Source organism: Pecten maximus, chromosome 6 (assembly GCF_902652985.1).
Source record: "Pecten maximus chromosome 6, xPecMax1.1, whole genome shotgun sequence".
Lineage (NCBI taxonomy): Eukaryota > Metazoa > Mollusca > Bivalvia > Pectinida > Pectinidae > Pecten > Pecten maximus.
In genome coordinates this window covers 40,143,207-40,161,803 of record NC_047020.1, presented here as the reverse complement: position 1 = coordinate 40,161,803, position 18,597 = coordinate 40,143,207, and the positions used below count along the sequence as shown (strand labels likewise).

Genomic DNA, 18,597 nt, shown 5'->3' with positions numbered 1-18,597 from the left:
AAGTCCTGTGTGTGATTTTGATGCTTAAAAACCTACCTGTTTGATGCTGTTCAAGGATCTTCATTTCACCGACTCCCTTCTCCTTCCACTGATTAATATCCTTGTCAAATCGGTAGAGCTTGGCCCGTATACTGAACAGGGCGTCAAAATCTTCTTCACCTGTTTGTAAGAGTATGGAGACAGGTAATTAGTACATATTACTAAAAGGGGGTGGGGTGGGGTTGGGGATGGGGGTTGGTTGGGGGGTGGGGATAGGGGGTTAGGGGTAGGGGTGATACAGGTGGCCATTCTCAGCCATTTTGAATCCATTACCAAACTCTTACAAGGCTGTACAACACAGCGGAAAAAAGTGTATTTTTTCTTCTTACATGTAGTAAACAGAAAACGCAGATAGACATATCTGTACCAGATATGACAGCTACCGAGACCAACACTAGATGTGCTGCTCCTCGGAGGGGATGAAAAACAATATTACTTCACAAACTAACCTGTTTTAATCTCAACAAGGTCGGGGAGGGCAACAATTGGCTCAAAATGTGGGTCGTGACTTTCCACAACTTCATCGTCCTCGTCTCCTTCTTGTGCCCCTCCACCTTGGCCCTTGGTACCAAACAGCTGTTTGCCTGCTCCCGACCAGCTGAATGGCTTGCTTTCATCTGAAACATTGATCAGCAAAAATTCACTAGAATGTGATTTCCACCAAAAACTTCGAACATTCCAAGTACCGGAATAGCAAACAAACACTCTATAAATGTTGTAATTGCATTAAAATATATCTTAATGCATTGTAAAACAGTTTAAAAGTTTTCTCACATTTTGCCAAATCACCAATTATCAAAATTTACGAAAACATCATATGACGTCTACCAGTACCACAGACAAATGTCCACCTCCAGCAGGAATCCCTATTCTAGGCATATAATATTATGTGAATCGTTCAAGCAATTCATGCGACGTCACAAGAACAAGTCCCAATGACAGCGACAAATTTGACTTCAAAATCTTCAAACTTCGAAATCACTGTTACAGGTTGAATACTTAACCTACATTTAAAATGGAAAGGTAAGCATTAAACTGTCTTCTTTGGAAAGTTATTGTGCTATAACTCTCAAAGGATTGCAGACAAATGAATCGTAATGTGCTAATGTGCATTATTCAATTTGTCTGCAATCCTGTGAGAATTATCGTATTGGACAGTAATTTTCCGAGAAAACAGTTTAATGATTTAATATATTAATGGCCATGTACATCTATAAATGAAGCCATATGTTAACCTTGACCTACCAGAAGGAGCTAGCACAGAAACCAAAACTGGCATATTTAAAAAAAAAAAAAAAATTGAGATTGGTACAGGGTCGCTAAATTCGCAAAAAATAAAATAGATAAATGAGCAATGTCCGAAAGATGGTATCACATCTGTTAACAGCCTATGCAAATTGTAACTCATCTTTAACACCATGCTTCCTGAAAACCGTATGGCTTGTTTACTCACCTTTTTTGAAGGCATTCTCTGAGCCACTTTGTGAGGCTATCTGTGAGAATGAAAATTGTCCTGCAGAGCTCGTCTGACCCCCAAAGACAGTCCCTCCCGGACTGACCGTGTGGTCATCAGCACTGCTCTGTGGAGTACTGGCAGATTCTGATACAGTTGTTGCAGGTTTGGTGCCAAATAGTGAAGTTTGAGGTGTAGAACCAAATAATCCCTTAGTGGAGGGAGTTGAAGTAGTTGGTAGTGAAGATCCAAACAGACCCCCAGTGGAAGAGGAAGTTGTTGTCGTTAGAGAACCGAACAGACCTCCAGTCGAAGATGGAGTTGAAGTCGCAAGAGAACCACCGCCAGTCGAAGATGGAGTTGAAGTCGCAAGAGAACCAAACAGACCGCCAGTCGAAGATGCAGTTGTAGTCGTAAGAGAACCACCGCCAGTCGAAGATGGAGTTGAAGTCGCAAGAGAACCACCGCCAGTCGAAGATGGAGTTGAAGTCGCAAGAGAACCAAACAGACCGCCACTCGAAGATGCAGTTGTAGTCGTAAGAGAACCGAACAGACCACCAGTCGAAGATGCAGTTGTAGTTGTTAGAGAACCAAATAGTCCGCCAGTTGAAGACGCAGTTGTAGTTGTTAATGAACCGAACAGACCACCAGTTGAAGAGGCAGTTGTAGTTGGCAGAGAACCAAACAGTCCACCAGTTGAAGAGGCAGTTGTAGTTGGCAGAGAACCAAACAGTCCGCCCGAGGAAGGGGCCTTCGTAGATGGCTGAGAACCAAACAGGCCTCCAGTGGTAGGGGTATTAAATATTCCATCAGATGTTTGAGAAGTAGGTTTTGTCCCAAATACTTGGCCAGGAGAAGAAGCTTTAGTTGTCGAAGCAGCACCAAACACTTTACCGGTCCCAAGGTCACTAAAAAGTCCAGATCCTGCACTTCCTCCACCTCCAGCCACACTGCTTGACGTGGGGGTCTCGGACTTACTGGACGATCCCTTCGATGAACCACTAGTGGTGCTACTAACTGTAAGGTAAAACACCCGTTAGAAATGTCAGCGATTGCCAATTCAAGTAGAGGTACCCAGCATAGAAAACTATACAACATACGGACCTAACAGAGACAGCATGTATGTATAACTTTATTCTTTTTGATAGAGAGCATCAACAAAGTCTATTTCATGAAGACTATGGATTTAACAGCAGTTCTGTAGAGATGGTGGTGGAAAATATACCTGTGTACATATTGATATTACTGGACATTACTGACTTGACTTTGACAAGTAAAAAAAAAACATGTAAAGATTCCGAAAATATTTTAACAAGTCAAAAACCTGCAATACTTGTTTATTTGCATAGTTTATTGGAGTGTGTACCACATTAATTTCATCTGAATGATTTGAAATTTAATTCTCAAAATGCACCAGAATTTTCTGTAATCTGCTTTAATGATTAAGATATATCAAGCGGGCTGAAGTTAGCAGCGGATTCGTTATTCGTTATTGGGGATTCGAATAACGAATCCGCTGCCAGCAGCGGATTGGGGATTCAGTTTTTTAGGTTTAAATTATGTTTCTTTTTATTGACATTTTGACGATTGGATTCAAATAACAAATCCGTTTCAGCCGTGAATTAGAGATTCACTAACATATAAGTATTTTTCTTATTATATGTGATTCGGGATATCGAATAACGAATCCGCTGCCAGCAGCGGATTGGGGATTCAGTTTTTTAGGTTTAAATTATGTTTCTTTTTATTGACATTTTGACGATTGGATTCAAATAACAAATCCGTTTCAGCCGTGGATTAGAGATTCACTTACATATAAGTATTTTTCTTATTATATGTGATTCGGGATATCGAATAACGAATCCGCTGCCAGCAGCGGATTGGGGATTCAGTTTTTTAGGTTTAAATTATGTTTCTTTTTATTGACATTTTGACGATTGGATTCAAATAACAAATCCGTTTCAGCCGTGGATTAGAGATTCACTTACATATAAGTATTTTTCTTATTATATGTGATTCGGGATATCGAATAACGAATCCGCTGCCAGCAGCGGATTGGGGATTCGAATAACGAATCCGCTGCCAGCAGCGGATTGGGGATTCAGTTTTTTAGGTTTAAATTATGTTTCTTTTTATTGACATTTTGACGATTGGATTCAAATAACAAATCCGTTTCAGCCATGGATTAGAGATTCACTTACATATAAGTATTTTTCTTATTACATGTGATTCGGGATATCGAATAACGAATCCGCTGCCAGCAGCGGATTGGGGATTCAGTTTTTTAGGTTTAAATTATGTTTCTTTTTATTGACATTTTGACGATTGGATTCAAATAACAAATCCGTTTCAGCCGTGGATTAGAGATTCACTTACATATAAGTATTTTTCTTATTATATGTGATTCGGGATATCGAATAATGAATCCGCTGCCAGCAGCGGATTCGTTATTCGAATCCCCAATAATGAATAACGAATCCGCTGCTAACTTCAGCCCGCTGATATATCATGCTTTCTGAGAAACAGAGCAATAAACAAAAGGAAGAGCAACATCTTGGACAAACTTCTGCCCCTTCTTCAATATGAAAAAATAATTACTAGACTCAATCATATGAGAATATATATTATCTCTGTTCCCTTAGCTGTGTACACAAAAGCCTTGAAATATAGTGACATGTCATCACACACACACAGATTATATATTCTCAAATACTTCACAGGGTTATCCGTCGGTTGCTTGGAAAAGATAAATCGATCTCACAAAGGGGGGTATAGTCGGCATACGGTATATGACGCTGCTCACAATAACGTAACGTCATCATTTTACGTTGAGTAACCAAGTCGTAAATAATGACGTCATAAATTTTGACACACATTCTAAGGAGCATTGAAGATGGTGCAGATGAAAAACTTTCATTAAAACTTACGTTTGGTTGCAAGTATGAGAGAAAAATAATCAATCATGGGTCCGTTCTGCAAACAAGGATATCTCAACCCTCCTGTAAGAGTTTGGCTGGCCAGCACTCGGCAAGCCTCATGCTGACTGGTCAAACTCTTACACTTGGGTTGAGTTATCCCTGTCCATGGAACAGACCCATGTTAGATTCTATTAGTCTACCTTGAGTGATATATAATTCTCCCCATAACGCGAGACAACATAAATACCTGTGTTTTGACTTGGTGAATCCCCTGGCATGCTGTCTGTGCAGCCTCGACACCCAGGACATGGTTTACAGGACAGGTACAGGTAGAAATGGTCAGGTAACATATATTTCCTGGCTTGGGCAATTTGTTCCTCTGTGGCTTTCTCCTCACGAACAAACACCACCTCGTCAGGTTTAACTGGGTCCAAGGTACTCTTAGTCTCTGGTGACTTGACTACATTGGCAGCTGGCGAGTCCTTTGCCCCTTCGTCTTTAGACTTTTCCCGAGCTGTGTCAAATGCATCAGCAAACTTGCTGGCAATTTCCGCAGACTTGAACCGGATGGAGAAGTGCTCCATGCCTGGTGTTTCATCAGAGAAGTCCATAGCAAACCAGACAAGGGCCTTGCCGTCCGTCTTGGGCATGGGTTTGAGCTCGAGATCCGGTGTGATGTAATGGTGACAGCACACTTTGAGAATCTGTTCCCGTCGCATCAGCAGACGACATTTCTCAGTGTCGCTGTTGTAAAGAATCTTGACATTACCTAGTCCACGTTCCTTCCATTCCTGCTTGTCAAAGCGGTACAACTTGGCACGATGCTCGTACAATACTTCATCGTTCTCCTCTCCCGTTACTATAGGAACAGCGTCAGGAAGCGACACGATTGGTTCAAAATGTATGTGGTCATCCTCACCTTCCTTGTTTTGATAATATTCACTGGCCTCTGGAGACTTAGGGGAGGTTACTCCGGGAGATTTCCCCTGCGCTCCAGAAGGAGTGAATGTAAACTGGAATCCAGATGATATGGCCGACTGCTTTGACTCTGGTGTTTTAGGCTCTGCTGTGGTTTTAAAGGAGAACCCAGAGGACTTGGTGTCAGCTGTTGGTGTTGTAAATTTTAAAGCGGCCGGGGCCGAGGTTGTTTCAGTAGATGCCTGCGGAGAGTTCTCTGTACTGGTTTTACCCAAACTGAAATTGAAACCTCCTTGAGGAGCACCAAATGTGGTAGTTTTTGTCGTTGATGTTACTGGTGCTATGCCCGAACCAATGCCCGGGGTTGTTTTGCCTGTAGTAGATGAAGGTGTAGCGGAGGTAGTGGTTGTACTGCTAGGCTGAGTTGTACTGGAAACTAGGGAGGCCATGTTAAACTTAAACCCTACAACACAAAAAATAGAATGTATTACTGAGTACGGAGATAACAAAAAGAAAATTCAGACGAATCTTGGCACACCGACCTAATATCTTTTAGCTCTAAGTAACTATGATTGCTGTTTTTTCTCTTATCAGCTTGTCATTTCAACATCCCACACATCATGTGGAAATTTTCATTAAAAGGCCATGTTTGACATAACTTGCTCAATTTACACTAGTACGACAATTACATTTGTATTAAATAAGAATTTCAGAATCCATCTAATTATCATAGCACTTTTCATGAAATGTAGCCAAACTTATAAGAGTCAAGATCACATATTGTCACTATCTTGTCCTACAAATCTCTGCAAAATATATACAAATACAAACCAACTGGAACACACTATTTGAAATTGAGAAAATACTTCCTAGTATTTCCTAATAACGGATTGGGTAAAAAGAATGCATTTTGTTTTTACCAAAAAAGACGCTCAATGATAGGTTACAGACTATCAGTAGATGATGGTTGGCTCGATAATATACTGTAAACATGATTATTTTCGCGGGGGGGGGGGGGGGGGGGGGGCGGGGGGGTAATTTTGCGATTTCAATATGTAAACTATACGCGTGAGGGTAATTTTCGCGATCGATCCACTTTCACTTGTAGTTCAAGATTACGCAAATTGATAACAAAATAATACGCGTGGGGGAAATTTAGGCGAACAAAAGGGTCCGCATAAATAGCGTAAATTCCCCCCTCGCATAAATTTCAACTTTTACAGTACACAAGTAAAGCCATGCAGTTTGTACAAACTTTAGGTGGAAACAATTAGTACAATACAGGAGGTGGTATCATACCTGTACCATTTGCCGAGGTAGAGGAACTACTGGTTGATGTAGCAGTCTCTGTCTTCTTGAAGCTGAAAGCCGTAGTCTGCCCAAACGTAAAGCCAGCCGAAGTTGGCTCTCCTGCGGACGCAACTGGGGTAGATTTGGTATCCTTTGTAGATGCTGCTGGTGGCATTCCGAACTTAAAGCCACCGGTGGCTGGTCCACCAAAGGTGAAACCAGATGGTCCTACAGAGACTGAGGCTGAGGCCGCAGGTTTGACATCCTCTGGTTTAACACTTGGCTTTGTTTGGTCAGCTTTTCCGACAGCCCCTGGCTTCGGTACACTTGGCGTTATTTGGTCAGCTTTTCCGACAGCCCCTGGCTTCGATACACTTGGCGTTGTTTTCGTTTCTGTGGTCGATTCAGCAGGAGGCGTTCCAAATGTGAAGCCACCACCTGGTGCTGTTCCAAATTTGAAGCCACTCAGGCCACCACTTGTGGTACCAGACGATGGCTTTATGTCTGACGGTTTGAGTCCCGGTTTCAGTGCCTGACATGCCACACATTTCTGTACGTTAGCTTTGTTATTGACGTAACATCCATCACAATCCCAGCTTCCCTCCTCGGGTTTAAAAAGTTCCATGAGTGACTGCCCGGTTGTGGCCTGATTTGAAGCCGCCTTGGTTTTAGTTGTTGCCACAGATGGCGGCTTTGTTCCAGGTTTTCGCGTACTGCATGCTACACACTTCTGGGCATCAGACTTGTTTGATACATAACAGGCGTTGCACTCCCAGCTACCTGCTGCAGGTTTAAACATCTCTGCCAATGACATTTGATCCTTGGTACCTTGTTTTTCCTTTTTCTCTTCTTTAACTGGAGAAGAAGGAGCTTTCTGCTCCTGTTTCTGAATTTCCTCCTGACATTCCTCGAATGCCTGTTTGAATAGCTGTGCTTGATCAGGATTCTTAAACCTGACTGCAAGACGTTCGGTCTTCAGCTCGCCTTCAGCGTAATCCATGGCTGTCCAGCACCACGCTCTGTCGGAGTTCGCCATGGGAACCAGCTTCATGGCTGTGGTGAGCTTGTGATTGGCACACAGCTTCAGGACCTGTTCTCGCCTCATCAACACTCGTACCTGCTTGGTGTTGCGATGTCTGAGAAGCTTCATCTCTCCGATGCCTCTCTCCTTCCATTGGTTAGTTTCTGGGTCATAGCGGTAAAGTTTGGCACGCTCTCCAAATAGCTTTTCCTCCTCTTCTTCTCCAGTTTTGACCTGGTTGAGAAAACGGAGAATACTTGATATGATTGAACATAGGAAGAAGTCTATAACACACTTGGCTTGCAATATGCAAATAACATACATTTAGTATGACACGGCAACACTTATGACATCATAAATAGATGATGGCACACAATTGTCCAGAATCTTACACCTGTGTCTTTATGATAATGGAATTTATGAAACTTGTTAAAATTAATTTGACATATCATCCAGAGGCTTGTGATTTATATATAAGTATCATATCAATGAACTCATTGAATAAATTTCATTTTTAATTCATATATATTCTATTTACAGTGCTAGTTTATCAGTGTATGACTTTTTTTTAACTTACTAAACTTTCAGATAAGTAACTATGATCAACTGAAAGAACAGGTTGCTGTATATTTTTATTCAAGACCAAAAGTTACATACTTATGCTATTATTATCCTCCTAAATTTGAAGTTATCTTCGAATACCGGCTTGATGTTTTAAATTGAAAGTGAATGAATAATTAATCGCATCCCGAAGAAATTCTATCATCCTCCACCTTTCAGTCTCATACACAATCACTTATCGCCATGATGCTGTTTTCATTTTCCATCTGCGTTAATTAGATTATATTCTATGCAGTAGGTGCCATTTTATAGATTTTTATAACAAACATTGTATGAGCTGTTAGTGGTGTAACATCTATTAGCATTACATACCTCGACCAAGTCTGGGAGATCGATAATTGGTTTGAAGTCTACTTTTGGTTCATACTCTTCCACCACGTCATCGTCGTGTCGGCCTGGGGATTTTACCGGACTAGTCATAGGAGATTTTGGTACGGATGTACTCGTAGGTCGAAACATGCCCCCCTGTGGGGAGGATTTAGCCAGACTGGCAAAGTCCGTGAATGGAGTCAGATTCGGGGAATCTGTCTTAGCACCGATCCCGGGCAGAACCTCAGAATTACGTAAGAGAGGGCTGTTGAGTGTCCGAGGTATCAGGGAGACTTGGATGCAGCCATCAGACTGGTAAACAAGGGAACATTTCCGGGGGTGGAAGTCTGACCGAGGGACGCCATCGCCTGGGGTTGACATATAGACACTGGCTTTCCTGTAAACAAATTATAGATAGCAACAATATACTTTTATGTTTATCAAATGTTAAATTCAAAACCTATTCATAGCATACCACATTTATCCTATCTGTAATATACATGGAATGGACACACCACACCCCCCCCCTCCCCCCCCCCCCAACTTTTTTGCCAATTTTCAGTGCACTAACCACCTGTTGTTGTTTTTTTTTTGGTTTATTGGTTTATTTTGTTTAATGTCCTATTAACAGTCAGGGTCATTTAAGGACGTGCCAGGTTTTGCAGATTGAGGAAAGCCTGAGTACCCGGAAAAATACCACCGGCCTATGGTCAGTCCTAAGCAACTGCCCCACAAGGGTTTTGAACTTGCAATCCAGAGGTAGAGGTCTAGTGATAAAGTGTCAGGACACCTTAACCTCTGCCCCTAGCCCTCAGAGCTTATCCCAGGTAAAATACAGTACCAGTAATCGAGGAATCAAAATTGGGGGGGGGGGGGCTTATTACAGGGGTAATATAATTACATTTGTTTGTAATATTACCGAACAACAATAAATGTTTGGGCTTATTACAGGGGTAATATAATTACATTTTTTGTAATATTACCGAACAACAATAAATGTTTGGGCTTATTACTAGGCAAGGCCTTCATACTGGATAAATATGATATAGAGTAAGTGGCATTAAGATGCATGAAATTGTACTAGGAAACTCCTATATCAGATCAGATGTATGTTGTTTTAAGCTGTAATGTAATCCATGTTATTTTTCATTTCCAATCACATGCAGTATCACAGTGACTTTTGATGAGAAATTCAATTTGGCCGATAACCTCAATTACTCATGTTGCACTTATTGGACGTCAGATATTTAAATGTGTATTCTTTCAACAAATCCACATACTGCAGTTTCGGGTATTTGGTTCGGGGTTTAGTGCATAAAAGTGTGGTTTCAACTGAGTAAACTTCATCTTCATAGTGTCCCTAATAAATCCGTAACATTTATTTGACAGACGGAACGGAGCATTTACTCTCTACAGACTTAGCTGAAAATTACCATCAAACAATTCTTTGTCTGTCTGACCAATGTTGGACTGTGTCTGCATACATGAATTTGTTGGGATATTAGCTGGCACAGAGGCAGTTGATGTAGCTGCCTCGCTTGTCGGTGATCGTGTGAGGACGGCCATGAGAGCCGAGGGTTGAGAAGCAGGTGGTATCACAATCCCTGAACGGCTGGCCATCGCATATGCAGGATCCTGGGGTTTAAACATGGCTGCCGACGACTGCGGAAAAGAGAAGAATCCAGGTCCAGGAAGAGGTTGTGTGGGAGGCTGTGATGTGGGGAGGCGTGGCCCTGGCATAGGTCCCACATTCGGCTGCTTGATAGTGTACTGTAGGGACTGGCCACGCAGGGCATTAGCAAACACACCAGGCTGAGACATCGCCTGATTCTGTTGTCCAGGAGGGGTATAGGTGATGGTTGATTTCCCTTCAAGTAAGAGTGATATATTTAAGTAATTATATACAACACCACTGAATGATCAAACAAAAAAAGTTTATTTTCTATACATAACTTAATGCCTGATAATGAATTAGGATAATATGAGTTTGTGTTAGTTCCTCACCAACACAAAGAGTACATCTACATTCAAAATCAGGTCAATAGGGGCGCTCCTCTGAGGCCTATCTAACTATAGCACTCATCCCCTACACCTATTCTAGAATTCAAGTATTCATCCACAACACCTGTTCTAGAATTCAAGTATTCATCCACAACACCTGTCCTAGAATTCAAGTATTCATCCACAACACCTGTCCTAGAATTCAAGTATTCATCCACAACATTTGTTCTAGAATTCAAGTATTCATCCCCTACACCTGTCCTAGAATTCAAGTATTCATCCACAACACCTGTTCTAGAATTCAAGTATTCATCCACAACACCTGTCCTAGAATTCAAGTATTCATCCACAACATTTGTTCTAGAATTCAAGTATTCATCCACAACACCTGTTCTAGAATTCAAGTATTCATCCACAACACCTGTCCTAGAATTCAAGTATTCATCCACAACACCTGTCCTAGAATTCAAGTATTCATCCACAACATTTGTTCTAGAATTCAAGTATTCATCCCCTACACCTGTCCTAGAATTCAAGTATTCATCCCCTACACCTGTTCTAGAATTCAAGTATTCATCCACAACACCTGTCCTAGAATTCAAGTATTCATCCACAACACCTGTCCTAGAATTCAAGTATTCATCCACAACACCTGTTCTAGAATTCAAGTATTCATCCACAACACCTGTCCTAGAATTCAAGTATTCATCCACAACACCTGTCCTAGAATTCAAGTATTCATCCACAACATTTGTTCTAGAATTCAAGTATTCATCCCCTACACCTGTCCTAGAATTCAAGTATTCATCCACAACACCTGTTCTAGAATTCAAGTATTCATCCACAACACCTGTCCTAGAATTCAAGTATTCATCCACAACACCTGTTCTAGAATTCAAGTATTCATCCACAACACCTGTTCTAGAATTCAAGTATTCATCCACAACACCTGTTCTAGAATTCAAGTATTCATCCCCAACATCTGTTCTAGAATTCAAGTATTCATTTCCTACAGTAACAGCTGTTTGAGAATTTAAATATTCATTCTATACACCTGTTCTAGAATTTAAATATTCACTTCTTACACCTGTCCAAGAATTCAAGTATTCATCCCCAACACCTGTTCGAGAATTCAAATATTCATCCCCTACACCCGTTTGAGAATTCAAATATTCATCCCCAACACCTGTTCGAGAATTCAAGTATTCATCCCCAACACCTGATCGAGAAATCAAATATTTATCCCCTACACCCGTTTGAGAATTCAAATATTCATCCCCAACAGCTGTTTGAGAATTCAAATATTCATTTCCTACATCTGTTCTAGAATTCAAATATTCATCCCCTACACTTGTTTTAGAATTCAAATATTCACCTTCTTCACCTATTTGTAAATTCAAATATTCAAATCTTCATCCTTTACATCAGTTAAAGATCTCAAATATTAATCCCTACGCCTGTTAAGAGAATTCATATGTTCATCCCGTCTGTTTTAGAATTCAAAAAACGCCTCTATGACAAGTTCATAACTGATCTCCTATACCTTTAGAAAGACACACTCACCCTCTAGCCCTGCACGGTTGCCAAACGGCCATTCCTGACTAAGCTGAGGTTCGTTGTACATATTATGGGGTGGAGGCTGTGAGCCATCATCCTCGTAGTACTCTCCATCGATATGGTAGATGTCGTCCTCCACAATATCATTCTGGTGCGACATCTGATTAATAGGTCCAACGTGTGGCTGGGGTGTCAAACGGTTGGGAGGCGGGAATGGACTCATAGTCCCAGGGTATGGAGCTAGTGGTGCTCCAGGAACTGGGGACATCTGGTAACCATAGTTACCGGGTGGCATCCACGATTGTTGTTGAGGTGGATAGTATTGCGGGGGCCTGAAGGGGGCAGGTCCTATGAACCGCCCTGCAGCTGAGCCTCGGAATGAAACCAGGAACTCCTGAAATATATAATTAGGTCACCTTACATTTTATGCCTCAATCATCCAGCAACTACACACTGAATACTGAATAAACCTTTACTGTATATTTACAATTTCCTGCCTGTATTTGTGGATGTTTTATTTCATGGTTTCAAGCTATTCAGATAGTTATATGTAGTACAAACTTTCATCATGGTTACCCAAAATGATCAAATATTAGTCTAGTATTAGAGTGTATATCAATACTCAACGAAAATGTCATTATTCTGCCACCAATCATTCGAACATACTCAATCTAAGTCTTACACAATATTACTAATCATTAAACTCTCTTTAAGAACACAGCATACCTTCATCTCTTTGAGTATATCGTTGTTCTGGGCCATCTCTGCTCGCATCTCATCCTGCATATTCTTGACAGCGTCCTGCACGGTCCTCTCCCAGTGCTTCTTTGACTGCTCCTGAAGTTCAATCAGGGTAGCCATCTTTTTCTCCAGTGCCCAGATTCTGGCATCGAGACGCTCGGGGCTTGGCCGCACATGCTGACTCGACTACAAACAAAATAAGCTATTTACATATGAAGGTCCGAGCAAATCATTAAATAAAAGCATTTAGAGAGTGCGGGCTAACTGCTCTTAAAAATTGTCAAGTATGACATTTGACCTTTAATCTTAGCAAATGATCACCAAGCTCTAATCAGGTGTAGACCTTGATAGTGTAGTATTGTGGTGTGAATATTAAGTAAATCTGTGCAGACGTTATCTTGTGACAAGCATTGCACACACTTACCATATTCTCCCTCTATATAAAGTGGGTTGGTGGGTGGTTGTGTTATAATCATTTTAAAAAGTTCATTTAAAAATTTGAAAATCATGACGATTTGGAGACTATACTTTTCATGAGAGAAATGACACAGAATCAGGATAATCTCACCTCTCTGCGCTGTGGAGCTGGAGTGCTTTGCTCGATGATATTACTCGCCACAAAACTGGGTGATTCCTTTGGGAAGAGAGATAATGGTTCTATCGAGCCCCCACCCCAGGAGCCACTGACATTGGCATTTCTGTTGATTGGTGTGCCATTCTGTCCTGCCCCTGGGGTCGTGTGAAAACTCTTCGGAGTGCTAAAACTAGGTGTGTCGTCATTGGAACTGTTGTCAGCGTTGTTGTTGACAGATAAGCTATCTATCAATGCTGAAATGGACAACGTAATGCACAATTAGAAAAACATTCTACTAATGACCAGAAAGGATACTTCACAGTGTAGTAACCCTGGGACAGAATGGATACTTCACAGTGTAGTAACCCTGGCACAGAAAGGATACTTCACAGTGTAGTTACCCTGGCACAGACAGGATACTTCACACTGTAGTAACCCTGGCACAGAAAGGATACTTCAGTGTAGTAACCCTGGCACAGAAAGGATACTTCACAGTGTAGTAACCCTGGCACAGAAAGGATACTTCACACTGTAGTAACCCTGGCACAGAAAGGATACTTCAGTGTAGTAACCCTGGCACAGAAAGGATACTTCACAGTGTAGTAACCCTGGCACAGAAAGGATACTTCACAGTGTAGTAACCCTGGCACAGAAAGGATACTTCACAGTGTAGTAACCCTGGCACAGAAAGGATACTTCACAGTGTAGTAACCCTGACACAGAAAGGATACTTCACAATGTAGTAACCCTGGCACAGAATGGATACTTCACAGTGTAGTAACCCTGGCACAGAAAGGATACTTCACAGTGTAGTAACCCTGGCACAGAAAGGATACTTCACAGTGTAGTAACCCTGGGACAGAAAGGATACTTCACAGTGTAGTAACCCTGGGACAGAAAGGATACTTCACAGTGTAGTAACCCTGGCACAGAAAGGATACTTCACAGTGTAGTAACCCTGGCACAGAAAGGATACTTCACAGTGTAGTTACCCTGGCACAGACAGGATACTTCACACTGTAGTAACCCTGGCACAGAAAGGATACTTCAGTGTAGTAACCCTGGCACAGAAAGGATACTTCACACTGTAGTAACCCTGGCACAGAAAGGATACTTCAGTGTAGTAACCCTGGCACAGAAAGGATACTTCACAGTGTAGTAACCCTCGGACAGAAAGGATACTTCACAGTGTAGTAACCCTGGCACAGAAAGGATACTTCACAGTGTAGTAACCCTCGGACAGACAGGATACTTCACAGTGTAGTAACCCTGGCACAGAAAGGATACTTCACAGTGTAGTAACCCTCGGACAGACAGGATACTTCACAGTGTAATAACCCTGGCACAGAAAGGATACTTCACAGTGTAGTAATCCTGGCAGGGAAAGGATACTTCACAATGTAGTAACCCTGGCACAGAAAGGATACTTCACAGTGTAGTTACCCTGGCACAGACAGGATACTTCACACTGTAGTAACCCTGGCACAGAAAGGATACTTCATTGTAGTAACCCTGGCACAGAAAGGATACTTCACACTGTAGTAACCCTGGCACAGAAAGGATACTTCAGTGTAGTAACCCTGGCACAGAAAGGATACTTCACAGTGTAGTAACCCTCGGACAGAAAGGATACTTCACAGTGTAGTAACCCTGGCACAGAAAGGATACTTCACAGTGTAGTAACCCTCGGACAGACAGGATACTTCACAGTGTAGTAACCCTGGCACAGAAAGGATACTTCACAGTGTAGTAATCCTGGCAGGGAAAGGATACTTCACAATGTAGTAACCCTGGCACAGAAAGGATACTTCACAGTGTAGTAACCCTGGCACAGAAAGGATACTTCACAGTGTAGTAACCCTGGCACAGAAAGGATACTTCACAGTGTAGTAACCCTCGGACACCAAGGATAATTCACAGTGTAGTAACCCTGGCACAGAAAGGATACTTCACAGTGTAGTAACCCTGGCACAGAAAGGATACTTCACAGTGTAGTAACCCTGGCACAGAAAGGATACTTCACAGTGTAGTAACCCTGGCACAGAAATATTTTGCAGATATTTCACATGCAAATTGGGTCAATGCAGGTTCTGTTCTTAAGAATAACATAATCCTGAAATTCCACTGTTTGTACAGATACCAGACCGAGTGCATCGAATTGCCTATGCAATTATAACTTATAAGTCCTTTTTACTCTCAGTTGTTGTCGTAGAAGGGAAATCATAACCATGGCAACTTTCAGTCAATGTCAACCTTTTTTTTCTCTCCTAAATATATTCTAAGCAATGAAACTTCATTTCTTTACATATGCGCACTTAGTGTTACAAAATCATCAATGCTATTTGTTCATTTTTCAAGGCTACAGACAGATTTCAAAGTTTCCTAAATTCAAGGCCTTTGGGCTTATGTGAGCCCTGCAAACATAAATCTATGTTTCTGTTCCAAATAATCACCATACCCACAATGAAAACTGACTCTATTCCCACAAAGCACTTACAGGTTCCAGTGGGCATCTGCATTCGCTCCAGCAGGCTGACGACCTCATCTAGGGTGTTGGGGATCTCCTTGTGTAACTCCTGTCAACAAGCAGTACAGAACCTTATTACATATAAATAAAATATTTTATAAACATTTCACAGAAATCATATAAATAGAAACTACATCATTCCATCTGCTGTAATAATACAGTGGAATTACATTTTTACCTGTGAAATATCAGAAATCTTGGTAAAAACTTATATCACCAGTGCTTAATCACATCATTAGTTATGATATATGTACCTTCTATTGATCTATCAAATTGCTAATTCTTATGGTTTAGATGCAAATGAGTAAGTGGTTTTACTTGATGCACCTTTGCAGCATGCATTATAATCAAATATATTTGATTAACCCTTCAACCATTGGTTGCTCTATTTTGTACCATTTATGACTTTCCACTGCTGGCTGTATATGACTTTTGCCCTTTTTATATGAATTTTGAATCTTGCTTGGTTATGTATGTGCCTTGTATATAAGTTTGACCTAAATGACATTTTACACTTGCTTTACTTAACATACTTTGTGTCTCCCTATATAAGGATAAGTACTTGATATACATACGCTGTATTGCTCTGTATGACGTCTAGAGCCTGGTACAACCTGTTGAGGGATCATTTTCCTCTATATAAGTTCTTATGTGCTCTGTATCACCCTGTATGGCATCTAGAGCCTGTTACAACATGTTGAAGGATCATGTCCCCCCTATACAAGGCCAAAGTTCTTATATGCTTCGTATCACCTTGTTCAAGGTCTCAGCCTGGCTACCATGTCGAGGGATTATGTCCCCCCCTATACAAGGCCTAAGTTCTTACATGCTCTAGGCCTGTATCGCCCTGTACAAGGTCTCAGCCTGGTTACCATGTTGAGGGATCATGTCCCCCCTATACAAGGCCTAAGTTCTTACATGCTCCGTATCGCCCTGTACATGGTCTCAGCCTGGTTACCATGTTGAGGGATTGTGTTTCCCTATATAAGAATAAGTACTTACATGCTCCGTATCGCCCTGTACAGCATCTAGGGCCTGGTACAGCATGTCGAGGGATCGTTCTAGCAGAGCCCTTTTCTGTTCACTCCCTCCTGGGGAATCACTTGGTACCTTGTTCGCTAAGATTCTAAATATCTATAAAAACAAGTTGTTCAGGATCAAATTAATATACCCAGCAATATCCAAGATCAGTCCTTCACAAACAACTTTTTGTTCAAAACTATCATGGCTTCTGTACTATAAAATACATAATTAAAACTTCTGCAGTGCTATTTCCATGTTAAATTTACCATTCACTGTTTAAATTTGGAAAATATATTCATAATTTTTCATTCATTCTGGGAAAATACACACTTTTTATCTAGGAAAAATAGACTGCAAACAGTAAAACTTGACAAAAACGTCAGTGTTCAAATACACAACATTATCATCAGTTGCCACACAGAAAAGTTTGATTTGAATTTTCATTGCAAGTAAGCTTGTTCTGGAATACCTGAGCCAAATGGAAGGTAGCCATAGGCTTCTTGGAAGTTTCAAACTTTTCCTTGGCGTCTTCGTAACGCCCCTCACGCATGTCAAGCACGGCCAATGAGAATGTTGCCTGCTCCTTCAGATTAGCGATCTGGGCAGCGTCTAGATTGATCTGGTTACCGTCAACAAACATGCGCTCCTTCGGGTAGCGATAGGGCAAGTTCCTGATGAAGTAGAACGAAGGATAAGTTTATCATGGGATGATACAGTTTTCAAATATTTTCGAAATACCTCACAGAAGAAGGTATTTTTCCCAATTACTGGGAGAAACTACAGAATATTTCCATTAGTATAAGACTACATCCTACAATGATTTAATTTACTGAATACAATGCAACTCACTTTTCCAAACGTTTCAGCATCTGCATAGCTTCCTTCCAGTAGAACACAGCACGGCCCTCTAGAGCTTCGTATTTTGTAGGGTCGGCCTGTAAGTCTTTCTTCAGTGTTTGAGTCTGTGTACAACCAAGACAGATGCTACACAATTCCAACAAGGACTTGAAGTTCTCATGTACATTCAAAACATTTAGTTCAGGGCTATTGCATTAAAATATCTTCCTGACCCCTGGACTCCACAATAACTCACTTCTATACATGGTTGGATTGCCTTCCTATTACCTCTATGTAATTTATTAAATAAATTCTATAGGTGGTACCCTTAACCAAACCTGGAGTCCTGGGGTGGGGGTTAATATTTTATTGGAATAGCCCTCAGATAGGTAAACCTTCAACCACGAAACATTTTCCTTCCCTCAAACCAAATCAATGCAATGTAGGCCAAACAACTTATTTATCCCCTTCCCTCTAATCAACCAATTCATTTAACTAATCTCAATCCAAAGTGTTCAATAGAAATAAAACCCATTCAAAAACATCACTAATTTCAAGCCTGTAAATTAATGTGATCTTTCTCCAAAACCCTTACTCCAAATCCCCTTCACCTTTACCATATATCCAGTTCCACATTATCTAAATCAACTTATCTTACTTATGACTATTCCAGTAAAATATTTATCAATTTCGATTAAATTTGCTATGTAGGTGTAATAGGGGATTGCAAATTCAACTTTATGGGTTTCGTTGCCATGGGAACAACAC

The 18,597-nt window shown here is 41.1% G+C and overlaps 1 protein-coding gene across 4 annotated transcripts in view; it reads right to left on the bottom strand.

Annotated features, from left to right (window-relative positions):
* LOC117329768 (E3 SUMO-protein ligase RanBP2-like) overlaps positions 1 to 18,597 on the bottom strand; it is a 47,217-nt gene that overhangs the window by 8,010 nt on the left and 20,610 nt on the right. Inside the window, exons 16-24 of one of the 4 annotated variants that reach the window (XM_033887897.1) lie at positions 17,842 to 17,954; positions 17,462 to 17,663; positions 16,972 to 17,103; positions 15,940 to 16,018; positions 13,437 to 13,696; positions 12,854 to 13,054; positions 12,134 to 12,521; positions 10,003 to 10,437; positions 8,664 to 8,966 (exon numbers count right to left, since the gene is read on the bottom strand). In XM_033887897.1, the coding sequence (XP_033743788.1) occupies positions 8,854 to 8,966; positions 10,003 to 10,437; positions 12,134 to 12,521; positions 12,854 to 13,054; positions 13,437 to 13,696; positions 15,940 to 16,018; positions 16,972 to 17,103; positions 17,462 to 17,663; positions 17,842 to 17,954 (1,923 nt within the window). In that variant the 3' untranslated portion in view covers positions 8,664 to 8,853. Of the gene's footprint in view, positions 1 to 36; positions 160 to 488; positions 657 to 1,492; positions 2,510 to 4,657; positions 5,792 to 6,627; positions 7,874 to 8,572; positions 8,967 to 10,002; positions 10,438 to 12,133; positions 12,522 to 12,853; positions 13,055 to 13,436; positions 13,697 to 15,939; positions 16,019 to 16,971; positions 17,104 to 17,461; positions 17,664 to 17,841; positions 17,955 to 18,597 lie in introns of those variants that run through there. The other 3 variants (XM_033887896.1, XM_033887894.1, XM_033887895.1) reach the window with 3 other exon arrangements.